The 14642-nt window shown below is 38.7% G+C and overlaps 1 protein-coding gene across 1 annotated transcript in view; it reads right to left on the bottom strand.

Moving 5' to 3' along the window:
* Nucleotides 1-2430: 2430 nt before the first annotated feature.
* Nucleotides 2431-14642, bottom strand: part of Gucy2f (guanylate cyclase 2F, retinal) — an 89130-nt gene continuing 76918 nt past the window's right edge. Inside the window, 5 exon segments of the mRNA XM_078033927.1 lie at nt 2431-2503; nt 2579-2667; nt 7463-7580; nt 10751-10883; nt 14214-14379. Of these exon segments, the coding sequence (XP_077890053.1) occupies nt 2431-2503; nt 2579-2667; nt 7463-7580; nt 10751-10883; nt 14214-14379 (579 nt within the window).

Here is a 14642-nt window from a genome sequence, read left to right as displayed (position 1 = left end):
ATGAAAACTACAGAACACTAAAGAAAGAAATTGAAGAAAACCTCAGAAGATGAAAAGATCTCTCATGTTCCTAGATAGGCAGAATTAATATTGTCAAAATGGCCATACTACTAAAAGTGTTATACAGATTTAATGCAATTCCTATTAAAATCCCAATGACATTCTTCATAGGAATAGAAAAAGCAATCATGAAGTTTATTTGGAAAAATAATAGCCCCAGAATAGCTAAAACAATCCTCAGCAAGAAAAGTGAAGCAAGAGACATCACAATACCAGATCTTAAACTATACTACAGAGCTATAGTAACAAAAGTGGCAGGGTATTGGCACCAAAATAAACTTGCAGACCAATGGTACAGAAGAGGACACAAAGACAAACTCACATAAATACAGTTATCTCATACTAGACAAGGGTGCCAAAAACATTTACTGGAGAAAAGATAGCCTATTTAACAAATGGTGCTGGCAAAACTGGAAATCTATATGTACCAAATTGAAATTAAACCCTTATCTCTCAGCCTGCACAAAAAAACAACTCAAAGTGGATCAGAAGAGAAACACTGTGCCTCATAGAAGAAAAAATAGTCCCAAATCTTCACCACATTGGCCTAGGATCTGACTTCCCTAACAAGACTCCTAAAGTGCAAGAAGTAAAATTAAGAATCAATAAATGGGATGGATTCAAATTAAAAAGCTTCTTCTCAGCACAGGAAACAATTAATAATGAGAAGCAAGACCCTTTAGATTGGGAGAGAATCTTTACCACATGCACCTCCAATAAAGCATTGATCTCTAAGATATATAAAGTACTTTTAAAACACCAAAACAAACAAAACAAACAAACAAACACAAACAAATAATCCAATCAATAAATGGGCTAAGCAACTCAACAGACACTTCACAGAAGAAGAAATACAATTGATCAACAAATATATGAAAAAGTGTTCAACATCTCTAGCAATTAGAAAAATGCAAATCAAAACTACTCTAAGATTTCATCTCCTATTAGAATGGCAATCATCAAGAATATAGGCAGTAAATAAATTTTGGCGAGGATGTGGTGAAAAAGGTACACTCTTATGTTGTTGGTGAAACTGCAAATTGGTGCAACTATGGAAAGCAGTATGGAGATTCCACAGAAAATTGGGAATGGAACCACCATTAGACCAAGCTATCTCACTCCTTGGTTTATACACAAAGGACTTAAAATCAGCATACTACAGTGATGCAGCTACATCAATGTTTATAGTAGCTCAATTCACAATAGCTAGACTATGGAACCAACCTAGGCATCCCTCTATAGATGAATTGATAAAGAAAATGTTATATATATACACACACGTACACACACACACACACTCAATGGAATATTACTCAGCTTTAAAGAAGATTATGGCATTTGCCAGTAAATGGTTGGAGTTGGAAAATATCATGATAAGGGAAATCAGCCAATCCCACAAAACCAAAGGCTGAATATTTTCTCTAATATGCGGATGCTAATTCACAATAAGGTGGGGGGCACTAGGGAAGAATAGCATTACCTCAGATTAGGTAGAGGGAAGTGATGGGAGGGGAGGGGAGGGGATGTGGGGATAGGAAAGATAGTAGAATGAAACAGACATTATTACCGTATGTATATGTGACTTCATATTCTGCAACATATACACTCAGAAAAATGGGAAATTATATCCCATCTATGTATGATATATCAAAGTACATAAATGCATCCTACTGTCATGTATAACTAATTAAAACAAATTTGAAAAGTTTTAAAAATATGAGGAGGTGATACTACTTGATAATTAGATGATTATTGTTGTCTCAGAATCATCTCATCCTAGTATGGGAAGAGGGATGGGGAAAATCACCCTGAATCCAAGTCAGGCTGTCAAAGAATTGCCAGTCTTTATTTTGGTTGGCAGTACCAACCTTGGAAGGGATCAGACAGTGCCTCCAGAGGAAATGACATAAGCATCCCCTAAGATGGTCTTGCCAATAGATTGCAGGAAAAGGAGGTAGTCTCAGTACCATCGAGTTGCCTAGATAGATAGTAAGTCTCTGAAGACCTGACGTGGCTCACCATGTGGCCCAGATGCTCAGCAATGGGAAAAGCAGGTGCTCCTGCCTGAAAACTGGATAACAAGGCCAGTCTTGTTAGCATTCAAATGTGTTATCAGTGCAGAAGGCAAGGGTTTCTCTCTGACCAGGGCAGCCAACTTCCCTCAGGTGTAGCACACTCTGTAACAGGCCTCCCCAGAACAAGGGTTTTGCCCAACTCAGTGGAGCTTGGAAGTTCACCAGCTCCATCACATTCTGCCAAACAGAGTGAAGGTTGAGACTGGCACATGTGCCAAAGGGAGCCCCAGCTTTGAAAATTTGACAAGTTCCTGTGCTCTGTTTTCCTGCTGGCCATTACCTTATGGCTTGTTTCTCACCAACTGATTTCTGCTTTTCTTCTTTGGAAGGCTGCAATCTCTGATGGTTTCAGGCCATGGCCCACTTGCCTGCAGGGTGAAGAGAGTGTGGCAGACTAGGGAATAGGAATAGGAAAACTCTGATTAAGTGTGAACTCCACTTACCCATCTCTGCACACTGGTGGGGGCATAAGAAGAGGCTTCATGAAGCCTTTCTTTCCAACCAACCAGAAGGTCTCCTCTGTGCATTTGCCCTTATTATAGACAAAATGGGGGGGCATTATATTCAATTTTCCTAAAAAGCCCTTCTGATCAGTAGGGTACAGACATTCATGTTAGCTCAGAAAATGCCTGTGATTTTCCCTTGTCACCATTCCCTGGAGTCTTCTTTTCTACATATTTTTCTTACCTATTGCTCAGGAAAGCTATTGTCTACTCTATGTAAAGTATATGCCTTCAGAGTCTACTTTTCTCTGCATCCAGCCATCTGATGGTTTTCACAAAACATACAAAAGTAACAGAAATGGAAAATAGGCTATGCAAAAAACTTGTTTGGTTGCCTTGAGAAGTCTTTTCTTCCAACTTATGGGATTCTTATGGGTATGACAAGATCACAGGGAGGCTTTCATTAGATACTTATAAGGAATCATAGGTCTGAGGACAGAAAAGGAGAAAAAACCCAAGCTAATTCCCCCAGGCCTGCATGATGACATCAGAATAATCAAATTTTCTCTCTCTATTCTGCCCTCTCCTCTTTCTAGTACACTTTCCTCTTAATGTGCTTTTCTCTCCTCCTTTCAGTTCTCTTTTGATCGTACTCTCACTTCCTCTAGTCCATAAGAAAAAAAAATGTGTTTACTAAGACTGAGAAAAGTAATGGTATGTGTTTCCAAACCATTAATCTGAAATATGGTCTCACTCTCAGCAGCTCTCATTTGGAACAGTTCTAAATTGTTTAACTTAGCAATTTCAATTAGATTTGCCCCCTGCACACATCAAATCCACTGTTCCCTATTTTACATCACATGTATTCTTCCCTTAATAATAAAGATGATAGTCATAATAATAAGTGGCACATTTCACTGGAGAATCTCAAAGCATTTTGCAAATATTTGGTTCAAGATTTGGAACAAACCCTCTATTAGAAAACTAGAAAAGAATGTCACTGTAGCCCAATTCCCCTTAACTGGTAACCAACTCACCCTAAAACTCAGATAATAGGGTAAATATATTCAGGACTACTCTGTTTTTAGAAGAAGTGAAAAATCTTGAAAATATACTCCATCACTCATACTTGCATTTATTTTGCCCTTCCTGTACTAGTGCCGGGATTATAGAGATGACCCAGTCCTTAAGCAGCAAACAATTGCATTTAAAAAATAACTATTGGGCCATCTTTTGGATTCTAAATCCATTAAGTCCAACTCTAAAGCTCTTTCTTTACCTCACAGTACCTAGTAAAGTGTCTTGTACAGACAGTAGCTCAATAAATAATCAGAGTGTTCCATTAACTGGAAACCTCAACCCCTGAACACTTTGAATACTTAAGAATCATTGGACTTCATTTTGGTAAAACATACTATTAAAACTCAAATTCGAGTATCCTACCCCCATTCATATTTGACTGTTTGTCTTGAGATCCAGAGGCCACTAGAAAAACATGCCAATTTTCAAGCGAATTTTGTAGATTCCAGGATTATACAGAGACTTGGATGGGTCCTGGGACACACTAAGATGCCAAAACTGGTAGTTGCAAAAGATGGGAGTGTTATGGGCTCAGGCAAGCTTCCAAATCAAAGTATTCAGGGGAGCTCTGGGGGTACTCTGAGGTTTTGGAACTCAACCAGGAGAATTCTTAGAATCCTACCTCTCTGTTTACCCACTCCACTTCCATAATTCTTCAGAAGACAGGGAAGAAGGGAAACAAGTGTGGCAACAACTGAAGCCTAAAGCAAACTCTTTGACCCAATATCAGTCCCTGGGCAGTCCCAGAGACCTCCCAAATAATAACAGTTTGTTTTGGCACAACGATTTTAAAAGATTTTGGCTCCTCCTGTCCTATTTAATCCTCAGAAAAATTCTGGAAGGTAGTTTTATTATTAAATTCATTTTACAAATGGAGGCACTGAGGTTCATGGAGATTAAAAGACTTGTCAATCCACAGGCATAGCTGGAACTTGAATCCAAGCCTACTAGTCTTCAAATTTTAAATGTTCTTCCATCCACACCACATAGCTTCCCCAACACACTGGGGTCAAGGGGCAGGTCTAGATGCCAAAAAACAACTGTTGGGAATTTTAAAGGTCATGAGATTAATGGGTTTCCTGATAATCACAGGTCAGAAGAGGCCTCTATGTAGACAAACAGAAGCACAGAGAGGATAAAGTTACTTGTCCAATGTCACACACTGAGTCATTGATAGGGCAAGAATTAGAGACCAGACCTTATGACCTTCATGAATCTGTCAATACAACCTCTTTATTTCTTAGCTCAATTGCTGGTGTGTGTTTGTGTGTGTGTGTGTGTGTGTGTGTGTGCGCGCGCACGAGTGTGCACGGATGTGCAAGCATGAGGGGGTTGAATAAGGGTGGGGTGGAAGAGAGAGGGAAAAGAAGAAAAATCACAAAATAGTACCAATACTTACAGAACAGAAATGCAAATACTTTTTGTTTTCTAAAGTACTGATGATTGAACTGAAGGGTGTTCTACCACTAACGTACATCCTCAGCCCTTTTTGAGACATGGTCTTGTTAAATTGCCTAGGCTGGCCTCAAACTTGTGATCCTCCTGTGTCAGCTATCGTTAAAAGGCTTCACTGTGGTGACGTAAATGGTACCGATACAGAAATGGTCTCCTGTCCTCTGCCTTCTTTTCTTTGGGTCTTCTCTTCCTTCCTCTCATTTCCTCTAGTGTCTATTCTCCTCTTTCAGTATCTTCCTCTCAATCTCTCTTCCCTCTGAGGCCCCTGCTGCCCCAATAACCAATGCCTAATGTGGCAATGAAGAAATGATTCTCCCTCCAACTTGCTGTAGAATGTTCCCAAATTCCCTGGGATGAGGGAAACAGTGAAGCTGCAAAGGATCTTTCTGAAGTAGATCCTGCTTTTGTACTCAAAACTCCCCCAAATGCAAGTACTTATAACTAGAATTTGTGGAGTAATAAAAATCACGGGGGTGGGGTCACATCTTTCCTTTTTCAGCTTCGAAAGTGGCGTTTCTTCAGTTTTTAAATGAAATTTCTGTGTCAAGAAATATAGAGGAAAGTACTTCAGGAAACCAAGCTATCTTTGTCCTCCTCTGCTAAGAAATGACAGGATGTATAGAGGGATCACTAAAGACTCAGGCAATTTGATTTACTGCCCAAGTAATATCCCTACCCCCATAACCTCACTGTGTGAGTTCTCTGCAGAGATTGTGGGGTGGGGGAGGTTCTGTTCCTTTGTGATTTATTCCACCTGCTGGAATATATTAAGAAACTATTAGAAAAGACAAACTAAGACTAGACATAAAAAGGAAGTGATCAACCAGAATCAGGTCTTCCAATATTTAACTTCTGAAATCTAGTTATGTGTAAATTACCACCATTAGCGGAAACAAATCGCATATCACCCAGTTCCTTGCATTTGCTTTTCCCAAGAATAATCACTAAGAAAATCATCTATATGTCATGTGATTTCATGGAAGCAAATCAGACTTTCTGAATTTAGGCCTGATTCTGCTATCAATTGACTGTGTGACCCTGCTCAAATTGCTTCTCCTCTCTGGGTCTTGATTCTTCATCTGAAAATGAGAGAGTTAGATTATCATATCACTGTGGTCTCTTACAACCAGGTCACCAGGGACCATCCAGAAATAGATTAGAAGAATTCAGTGGAAAAGGAAAAAGGAAAGTTATTCCAATCCTGAATCCCAGGTCAAGTGTAGCTCCCAAAGAGACAAAAGATGCTCCAAAATGTTGGTCTTTCATAGGAACTGATTTTGTTCCTCCTGGCCCTTGGAGAAAGACATAAACCCTCTCTGTAAATAGCCAATGGTGTAAATGAAAAGTCAGAAAGTGCTGACACTGAGTAGGTGAACAGAGTACTCAAACTCTCCAATAGTATTGCTTATTGAACAATGTCCAACACTTCCAAAGAGTAAACAAAATGGGAGTTAGAAAATGAAAATAACAATACAGTTTGTTCAGAAAGCTGAATTCTGAACAGTTTGGAAGAGAAGAAAGTTGCAAATTAGAGTCTGAAAAAAGCAAAGTAGTCTCAATGACCCCTCCCCCAACCATTTAAGCCATATTTTTTTACCTATTTCATATAATTTTTATTTATTTATTTATTTATTTATTCATTCATTCATTAATTCATTGTTTTTTTTAGTTATACATGACAGTAGAATCTATTTTCACATAATTATAAAAGCATGGAATATATCTTGTTCTAATTCAGTCCCTACTACCTCTTCCTCACCACCCCCTACTCTTTTCCCTCTACTGATCTTTCTGCCATTTACCATAATTTTTCTGTAGATGTACACAATGGTGAGATTCACTGTGATATATTCATGTAGGTACATAGGAAAGTTAAGTCAGATTCATTTCACTTTCTTTTCCCCAACTTCCCTCCCTTCCCTTCATTCCTCTTTGTCTAACCCACTCAACTTCTATCTGCTCCCCATTGTATGTTAGCATCTGTATATCAGTGAAAACATTCAACCTTTGTTTTGAGGCAACTGTTTAACTGTATACGTTTTTACATATTTTTAGTTGTAGATGGATACAATATCTTTGTTATATTTATTTATTTATGTATGTGGTGCTGAGGATCAAACTTGATGCCTCACCCATGTGAGGTGAGCGCTCAACCACTGAGCTACAACCCCAGCCCTGTTTAGCCATATTTTACAGAGGAAAAAAACTGAGGCAGATGGAGCTGGAGATTCTGGCCAAATTATAGCTCTGAGTCTCAGACTCTCAGGTAAGCCCTTTCAGCAGACCATGACCTCTCTAGAAGCAGGTGTATCCAAGTGGTTTGGTTCCCAAAACAAAAGAACATTATACCTTGAGCTCTGTTCTTCCCTGAAACTCAACTTCATAGCCCTCACTCAGAGGTTGAAGAATTGAAACAATACTGAGACTGACATGAATATGGTAAGCCAGAAAAGAAAGAGAGGCATGACTTTGGCTGCTTTCTCATTGATAAAATCACTGATAAATTCTTGATTTAATAAATGACCCCACTTCAAAGTGTACTAGATCCTAAGCAAAGTCCTGAGAGAGAGCTTTTGTTAAGGTTGCACAGGAGGAGGAGGTGGAATGATGGCCTTCTCCCCAGGCCCAAATAAGGCGTTAGCTGTAGCACCTATCAACCTCCTAGACACCATTTCAGATGAAAGGCCATGCAATAGAAAGGTGTTAATTTAACTTGAAGATGGAAAGACCAGCAACCACCACTGTGCTCTCAACTGAAACGTGACCTCCTCTGAGGGAATTTTGTCTTCAGTAGGTTCTCTCATATGCTGCTCCTAGAGCTGAACTTCCAAACTTTATATACTAATGTAATACTACTTAAGAGACAAAAAACTGTACAAAGAGACAAAAACTCATGCATATTTACAATTATATCTCAATTTTGCTGTACTTAAACATCAATGAGATATATCCCCAGACCTCTGTCAACAAAAATTTTATGGATACTGGACATTAATGTCTGCTCTTTAGGTGGGTGTCTCTAGCTGTGTACCCACAAGAATGTATTATTTTCCAATAAACATGGGATAAGAACTTTACCTGGGGAACTACCACTTTAAAATAAATTTAGAACCTAAGTGCATAAGTCTAATTCTTTAACGAACAATAATGAACTATAACTATTTCCTTATTTTTTTTCTGTTTTCTGGTGCTGGGTATTGAACTCAGATGCTCTTAATCCCTGAGCCACATCCCCAGCCCTATTTTTTATTTTATTTAGAGACAAGTGTTCACTGAGTTGCTTAGCACCTCACTATTGCTGAGGCTGGTTTTGAACTGGTGATCTTCCTGTCTCAGCCTCTCGAGCCGCTGGGATTACAGGTGTGTGCCATCATGCCTGTCTGAATAATCTCCTTCTTAACTGGGGTAAGATCCTTAGTCTTCCTGAAAACTGTCACATTATTGAGGTTGGGTCTTAAATAATCCAAAACTTGCTCTCACACATGCTTCAGAACCATTCTTTCAGAAGCTGATTACAATCTGAATGGGAAGGCATGACTGAAAGAACTGCAAGAAATTTTTACCATGTATGTTCATGATGATTTTCCTTCTCTTAACAGCCTAGTACTGTTGTTTACATGTTCCTCATTGACTAATGATGACCCAATGCCTCTGCTCAAAAGAGGTTGTCCTATTTCTGAAAACCACATGCCTGGCCAGTCTATCTCAGACCAAACTGTGCCATCACGCTAATATTCCATCTTCAGGGAGCTTTTAGCAGGGTGATCCTGCTGGTGGGGAAAAAGGGATGGCCAATTCTAACTACCAGTCAGTGATGTGGTAAGGAGAGTCATTCCAGGGCTAGGTGACTAGTCACTTCCACCCCAGAATCTCAGTGGATGCAACTGGATAAAAATGAAATATTGGTAAAATTGATTTTCTGTTAATCGACCTGTTACATGTCTTGGTTTCATATTCAATGTGAGGCTTGAGGTTACCTCTTTACAGATGTTCAGTCACTTGTGGAGCTTAATGCCGTATTCAGCTCACAGTCATTAGCTTTCAGAAAAGCACACTAAACAGCTCCTGTAGTGCAGAGATCACATGTGTACGTTTCTTTGTATCCCTCACAATACCTTCTTTGCATAGTCAGTACTTAATAAACACCTGCTGTGAGTGATTCGCTTCATTTTCTTCTTGCCTGTTCACTGGACAAGGTGCTGCTTAAATCTCAAAATTCAATTTCTGCTTTCAACTCTTTATTGGCAATGTGAAATGTGTGGAGTTTTCTGTAGTGCAGACCAGAATATGACTTCAGCCTTCTACAAGCTTACATCAGTCCAGCATACTGTGCCAAATCTGCATTGCGGTTCCATGATCAATTTCATTTCATCTTGGGTTGCACTGCAAGAGCAAAGTCATACGCAAAGTCATATTCACACAGTGGTTCCTGGATGACTACTTCCATGGCCTCTGCCATATCTGTAGAGTTTGAAGACTTTCCCAGATGTCAGAAAATTTATTCTGACAACAGCTTCTAAGTTCCGTGCTGCCTCCTTAATCATGGCTACACAGGATAGATTGACTAAGACTGGACCCATTGTGTAAGCCTGTTTCTGAACATGAGTGATGGGGAGTGGGGTCAGACAGGGCACCACCCACTGTGATATAGGCCACCATATCATCAGGGACTAGTTTGAGTATACTGCCAAAGTTGGGGAAGAGCTTATCTTGCCTAGTAGCTGCCAGAGCCAGGGCTCCTATGGGCTTAAATGGTTTCTTTCTTTTTAACATAAAATCCATGAAAACTGTATATAAAATTTAATGTTGTTCTCTATGCTTTTCCTATAACAGCATGAAAAATTACTTTGCTCAACCATGATATAGGTAAAAGGTACATTGTGTTTCTGACATTATCTCAGTAGTGGCAGTAAATAAACAAGAAAGGGTAGAGCCAGTATCTTGTCAGCAACAGACAAGTGAGATCATGGTTTACATAGTTTTATTCTCAAAGAAGGGAAGAAGACATGGAATCTTTGATATTATGCTTGTTTTGAAGAAGCTAAAGATTTTTACACAATATAGTTGGAATTAATTATTTCAGAATTCCAAGCTCCTTAGATTAAGGGATTATTGTTAGCTAAATTCTAGGGGTTATTTGATGAAGCCAGAACTCCTGGGGTCCTAACCAGTTCAAAAAGAGGACTAGAGCAGTGAATAGCAGCCAGCTGGGAGGCAGCTGGTTCCAGTGCGTCTTCACAAACTAGCTGAAAAACTGAAAATGTCACTCTCTTACCTAGTTCTTTTCTCAACATGACTCCCCCACACCCACTAGGCTGGCCAATTCTTTCCTTTACCCAAAAGACTTTTTTAAGTTGTTTTGATCAAATTGACTGGCTGTTTCAGTGCCACTTAGCTACAGCTTTATTTCTAGAACAAGAAAGGTACATGTTCAGGCCAACATCACCCCCTACTGGTTTGCTATTAGAGACCAGGAAAATGTGTGATAAATCTTCATCTTCTCAAATTATCTTTTATTTTTCTTTAAAACATTACAAAATCAAGTGCCCTGTTCTTCTTATCCTCTCCTGAAAAAGAATAATTTCCCAAAAGTAGATGCTACTATTCCACCCATCCATCCATAGATACTCACATAACCCTGTTGATTCCATCTGAGAAGCTGTGTTCATGGTGTCTCCAAACAAGCAGTATCTGGGAAGAGTGAGACCCGTCACTCCATCAACAACCGGCCTTAAAGAGTAGCAGGAGGGATTACAGTCAAAAGAATGCACTTGATGCTAATGGAAGGGTGAGGAATGTAGTTTTGTGAAAGAACGAAAGTTGCTATCAAATAGCTCTGGGAAACTGAAGAAAGACTTATAATTGAATAAAAAAACCTCTTTGCTCTACGAGAGAGCAAGTTTATAATGATGCATACATGACTACCTTTCTGATTTATACCTGTAACAGTTGCACCCAAGATGCTTATATCTGTCAACAGGACAAATATGCTTCAACACCAAACCAGAAAAGACTGCACAGGGACTCAAGATCCAAACGTGTTTATTGCAAAAAAAAAAAAGTGACTCTTTCTTGTGCCTTAGGGTTAGAAGTATCTCATAGATCTACCTGTGCCTAAAACTCTACTAGGAGAAATATTGTTAACAGAGTTGGAAAATTTGAAAACAAGTAGAACTGACTTTCAATTATCGGTGTTAGGGTATAGAAGAGCACTATGTATAGATAATCCAAGGATATTTTCTATTTGCTCTTTGAAAGATTTTTCTTCTCACATTTTAATATGGCTATAGTAGCTATTCAGGGTAACTGAAAGAACTTAGCAGCTATACTGAAAAGTCAGTTCATTAGTATCTAGAAATTTCCCAACCTTTACCTTTCTGGTCTCTGCTATTTCTATTTAAATTTTTCAGCATTATATTTTTGATGTTTCCTGAGTTAGAAAATAATTATGTGTTTTGCTTCAAAAGTTTCTTTTCTCTGAGAATAAAAATAAGAAATATTTTTTAAATTCCCATTTTAATTCACTTCTTACTCAATCAGAAACATCCACTGTGCATTGAGCTAGGCATCAAAGGGGAGTACAAAAATGTAATACATAGTCTCAGTTCTCTAGGAGTATTAAATCTAACTGAAGGAATGAAACTATCAAACAGGAAGCAATTAAGCAACAACACAAGACATGTATGGTTGAAGCAAGATAAATAGTACAGATAGAAGGCTATAACAATTTAGAAAATGTGGGGAGGTGCTTATTAGGACCTGACTCAATCAAGAAGGAGTCAATGGAGAAGGTAAGATTTGATTTGGGTCTTGATGGTGGGTAGAATTTTGAATAGGCAAAAAGGGACATAAATCAAAGGCTTGAGGTTGGGATTGAGCATGTATGTAATTTGGGGAAGCAGTCTACCAGTTCATGCAGCTGGGGAGAAATTGGAGATAAGATTGTATTAAGGTTGTACAAGATGGAGGACCTTCAATCACTAGAGAATTTTGAACAAGAATTTATATAATAAAAATTATTTTTCCTTTTTTATCTCTCAAATCAGTGTATAGAATGCATTGTAAAAGGAAAACCTATTAAATGGCTATTGTAGTAATCCAAGAAGGTGGTACTGGAAAGGTGATGATGGGAAGTAGATGGTCAAAAGGGGTGAGAAAAGAAAGACATTATGAAAGAACAATCAGCAGACTTGTTGGCTGTCCAATTGATGATCAACAGAAAATTGGCAAGGGCTTATGGGTTAATGTTGGCTTGAGGAAAAGATGATTTGGAGTTAAATTTGGAATTAAGTATGTTAAATTTGAAATAATGGCAAATTATCCAAACAGAGGTATACTGAAGTGGGGGGTAGAGATAGGAAACTGGAATACAAATGAGAGATGAGAGGTAGTCTTTGAAAGAAAAATCCTGAATGCCTCCTATATACTAAGCACTCATGACACACACATGAATAAGATACAGTTCTTACCTCCAAAAACTTAAAGTCTAAAAAAAAAAAGACAAAAAACAGATTATGCTGATTAATATGAGAAGGATGGATGGAAAGAGGCAAACTTGGAAGAAAAACGATGTTATTGCAGTAATCCAGACAAAATATGCTGGTGGCCTATATTTGGAAACTGAGAGTCAAGGAGAGGAAAGATAGACCCAATAAATTTTTAAAAGGTAAAATGTTCAAAATTTAGCAATTGGTTAAATGTCAAAGGTCAGAGTAAGGGAGGAGTTATTATGATATTAAAAATCAACTGGAGTAATTGAGTCAATAGTGGTAACACCAACTGAAATAGAGAATACAGAAAAAGGAAGAAGTTTGTAGAGAAAGGGAATATTTCTGTATTAGACATGTTGAGTCAAATTTCCACCTGAATATTCCATGTGGAATATTCAGGTGGAAACCTCAGCAGAAAGCTTGATATACAAAGGCTGAAACTCAAGGGAGAAGATTGTCCTGAAGATGTGTAATTAAATGCCATCTGCCTACAAGTGGTAGTTAAAACATAGACAAGAATGAAATAACCCAGAGTAGTATGGAGAGGGAAAAATAGCGGATCAGGACAGAATCCTGGGGAACATTATTATTTAAGAGACAGTTAGAGACAAGAGGAATTATCAGACAGTGGTAGAAAATGAAAGCCAGGTTGGAATGGTAGAATATGAAAGCCTGGCTCCCTGGTTGGACCAGGTTGAGAAATAAATTAGGTGAGAACATGCAATAAAGCTTCTGCAGAAAATGGTTAAAAAAGAAAAGAAAAGAAAAGGAAAAGAAAAGAAAAGAAAAGAAAAGCTAAGAAAACCAGTATACCAAGTGGAAAAGCAACTGTTGGACAGTGGGGAGCAAATCATGATAGCCAATTGAAAGAAGTTTTAGGGTGGATTGTCATGAATGCCAAATGCTACAGACAGGTAAGAGCAGACAAAGATTGGGGAAAATGGTGAGGGCTGAAGCCAGATTGCAAAAGGGTTAAGGGGGAGTGGATAGCCTCTTCACTATGGCATTGTGTCATTCATTCTTTCAAGAAGTTTGATACAAAAGAGATGAAAAGGATGAGGGAAGAAAAGGAGCCTAGAAGAGCAGATCAAAGAGAAAGAGGTGAGGAATGCGGAGGCTACCAGGAGGGGCTAGTAGGTGAGATATCTGTGACATCAAGTGAGATGTCTCTCAATATACCGGAATGTGTGAAGTGAAACAGGAAGGATACAGTAAAGGGGGAGAACTTGAAAATGTCCAAGCAAGAAGGAATGAGTGTGGGGGAAAATACTTCAGGAGTTGAGATATCTGTCAATTAAACAAATTATCCTAAATACAGTATACTTGGTGATCTTGTAGCACAGTCAAACAAGAAACCATTGGTTCTAACTCAGAAAGGCAGACTTAAATAGTTTAATAGCTAAAAGAGGGCTGCTGTTCACTGTGGTGCAGGAGCTGGGAAGAAGGTACACTTGGGTACGCATAAAGGAATTTTGCAGCCCTGGACACCTCAATAATTCAGCCACCAGGAATGAGGGAAGAACTACCTTTTTACCTTCCTTTTCTAGTCTTTCTTAAGGTACATGGGGAATGTTTCATCTTACTTAAACTGGTTATTGTTACCTGAGTGCAGGCCCATTGAATTTGAACTGGTACTTCTGGCACAGGCTGCATCTTGAAGGTGCCCATGTAGCTCAGGATATGCAGGGACATATTTTCAATCTCAGCTGCATGCCTGCTGCCATTCCTTTTTGGGAAGCCTGACTGAGACCACCATCTAAACACTTCCAATGGTCTCTACCTGGGAATCAGGGAAAGTAGAATTAGCAATTAACCTCTTTGTGTTTCTTTTTTTGTTTTGTTTTGTTTTCACTGTGTCAGGGATAGGATGGCGGTCACATGATCTTCTTCTATAGTGAGAAAGTCAGAGGAAGGCTATCAGCAGTTTATGGGTCTGATTGTACATTAGAATCCCTTAAGGATTTTTCTTTAAAAACTACAGATGTCTGGGCACCCCACCCAGAGATTCTGAAATAAGTGTAGTTATTTCACAGGCTCCT

Source organism: Ictidomys tridecemlineatus, chromosome X (assembly GCF_052094955.1).
Source record: "Ictidomys tridecemlineatus isolate mIctTri1 chromosome X, mIctTri1.hap1, whole genome shotgun sequence".
Taxonomy (NCBI): domain Eukaryota; kingdom Metazoa; phylum Chordata; class Mammalia; order Rodentia; family Sciuridae; genus Ictidomys; species Ictidomys tridecemlineatus.
The sequence above is the reverse complement of the archived record's forward strand: the minus strand, read 5'-3'. Positions and strand labels throughout refer to the sequence as shown.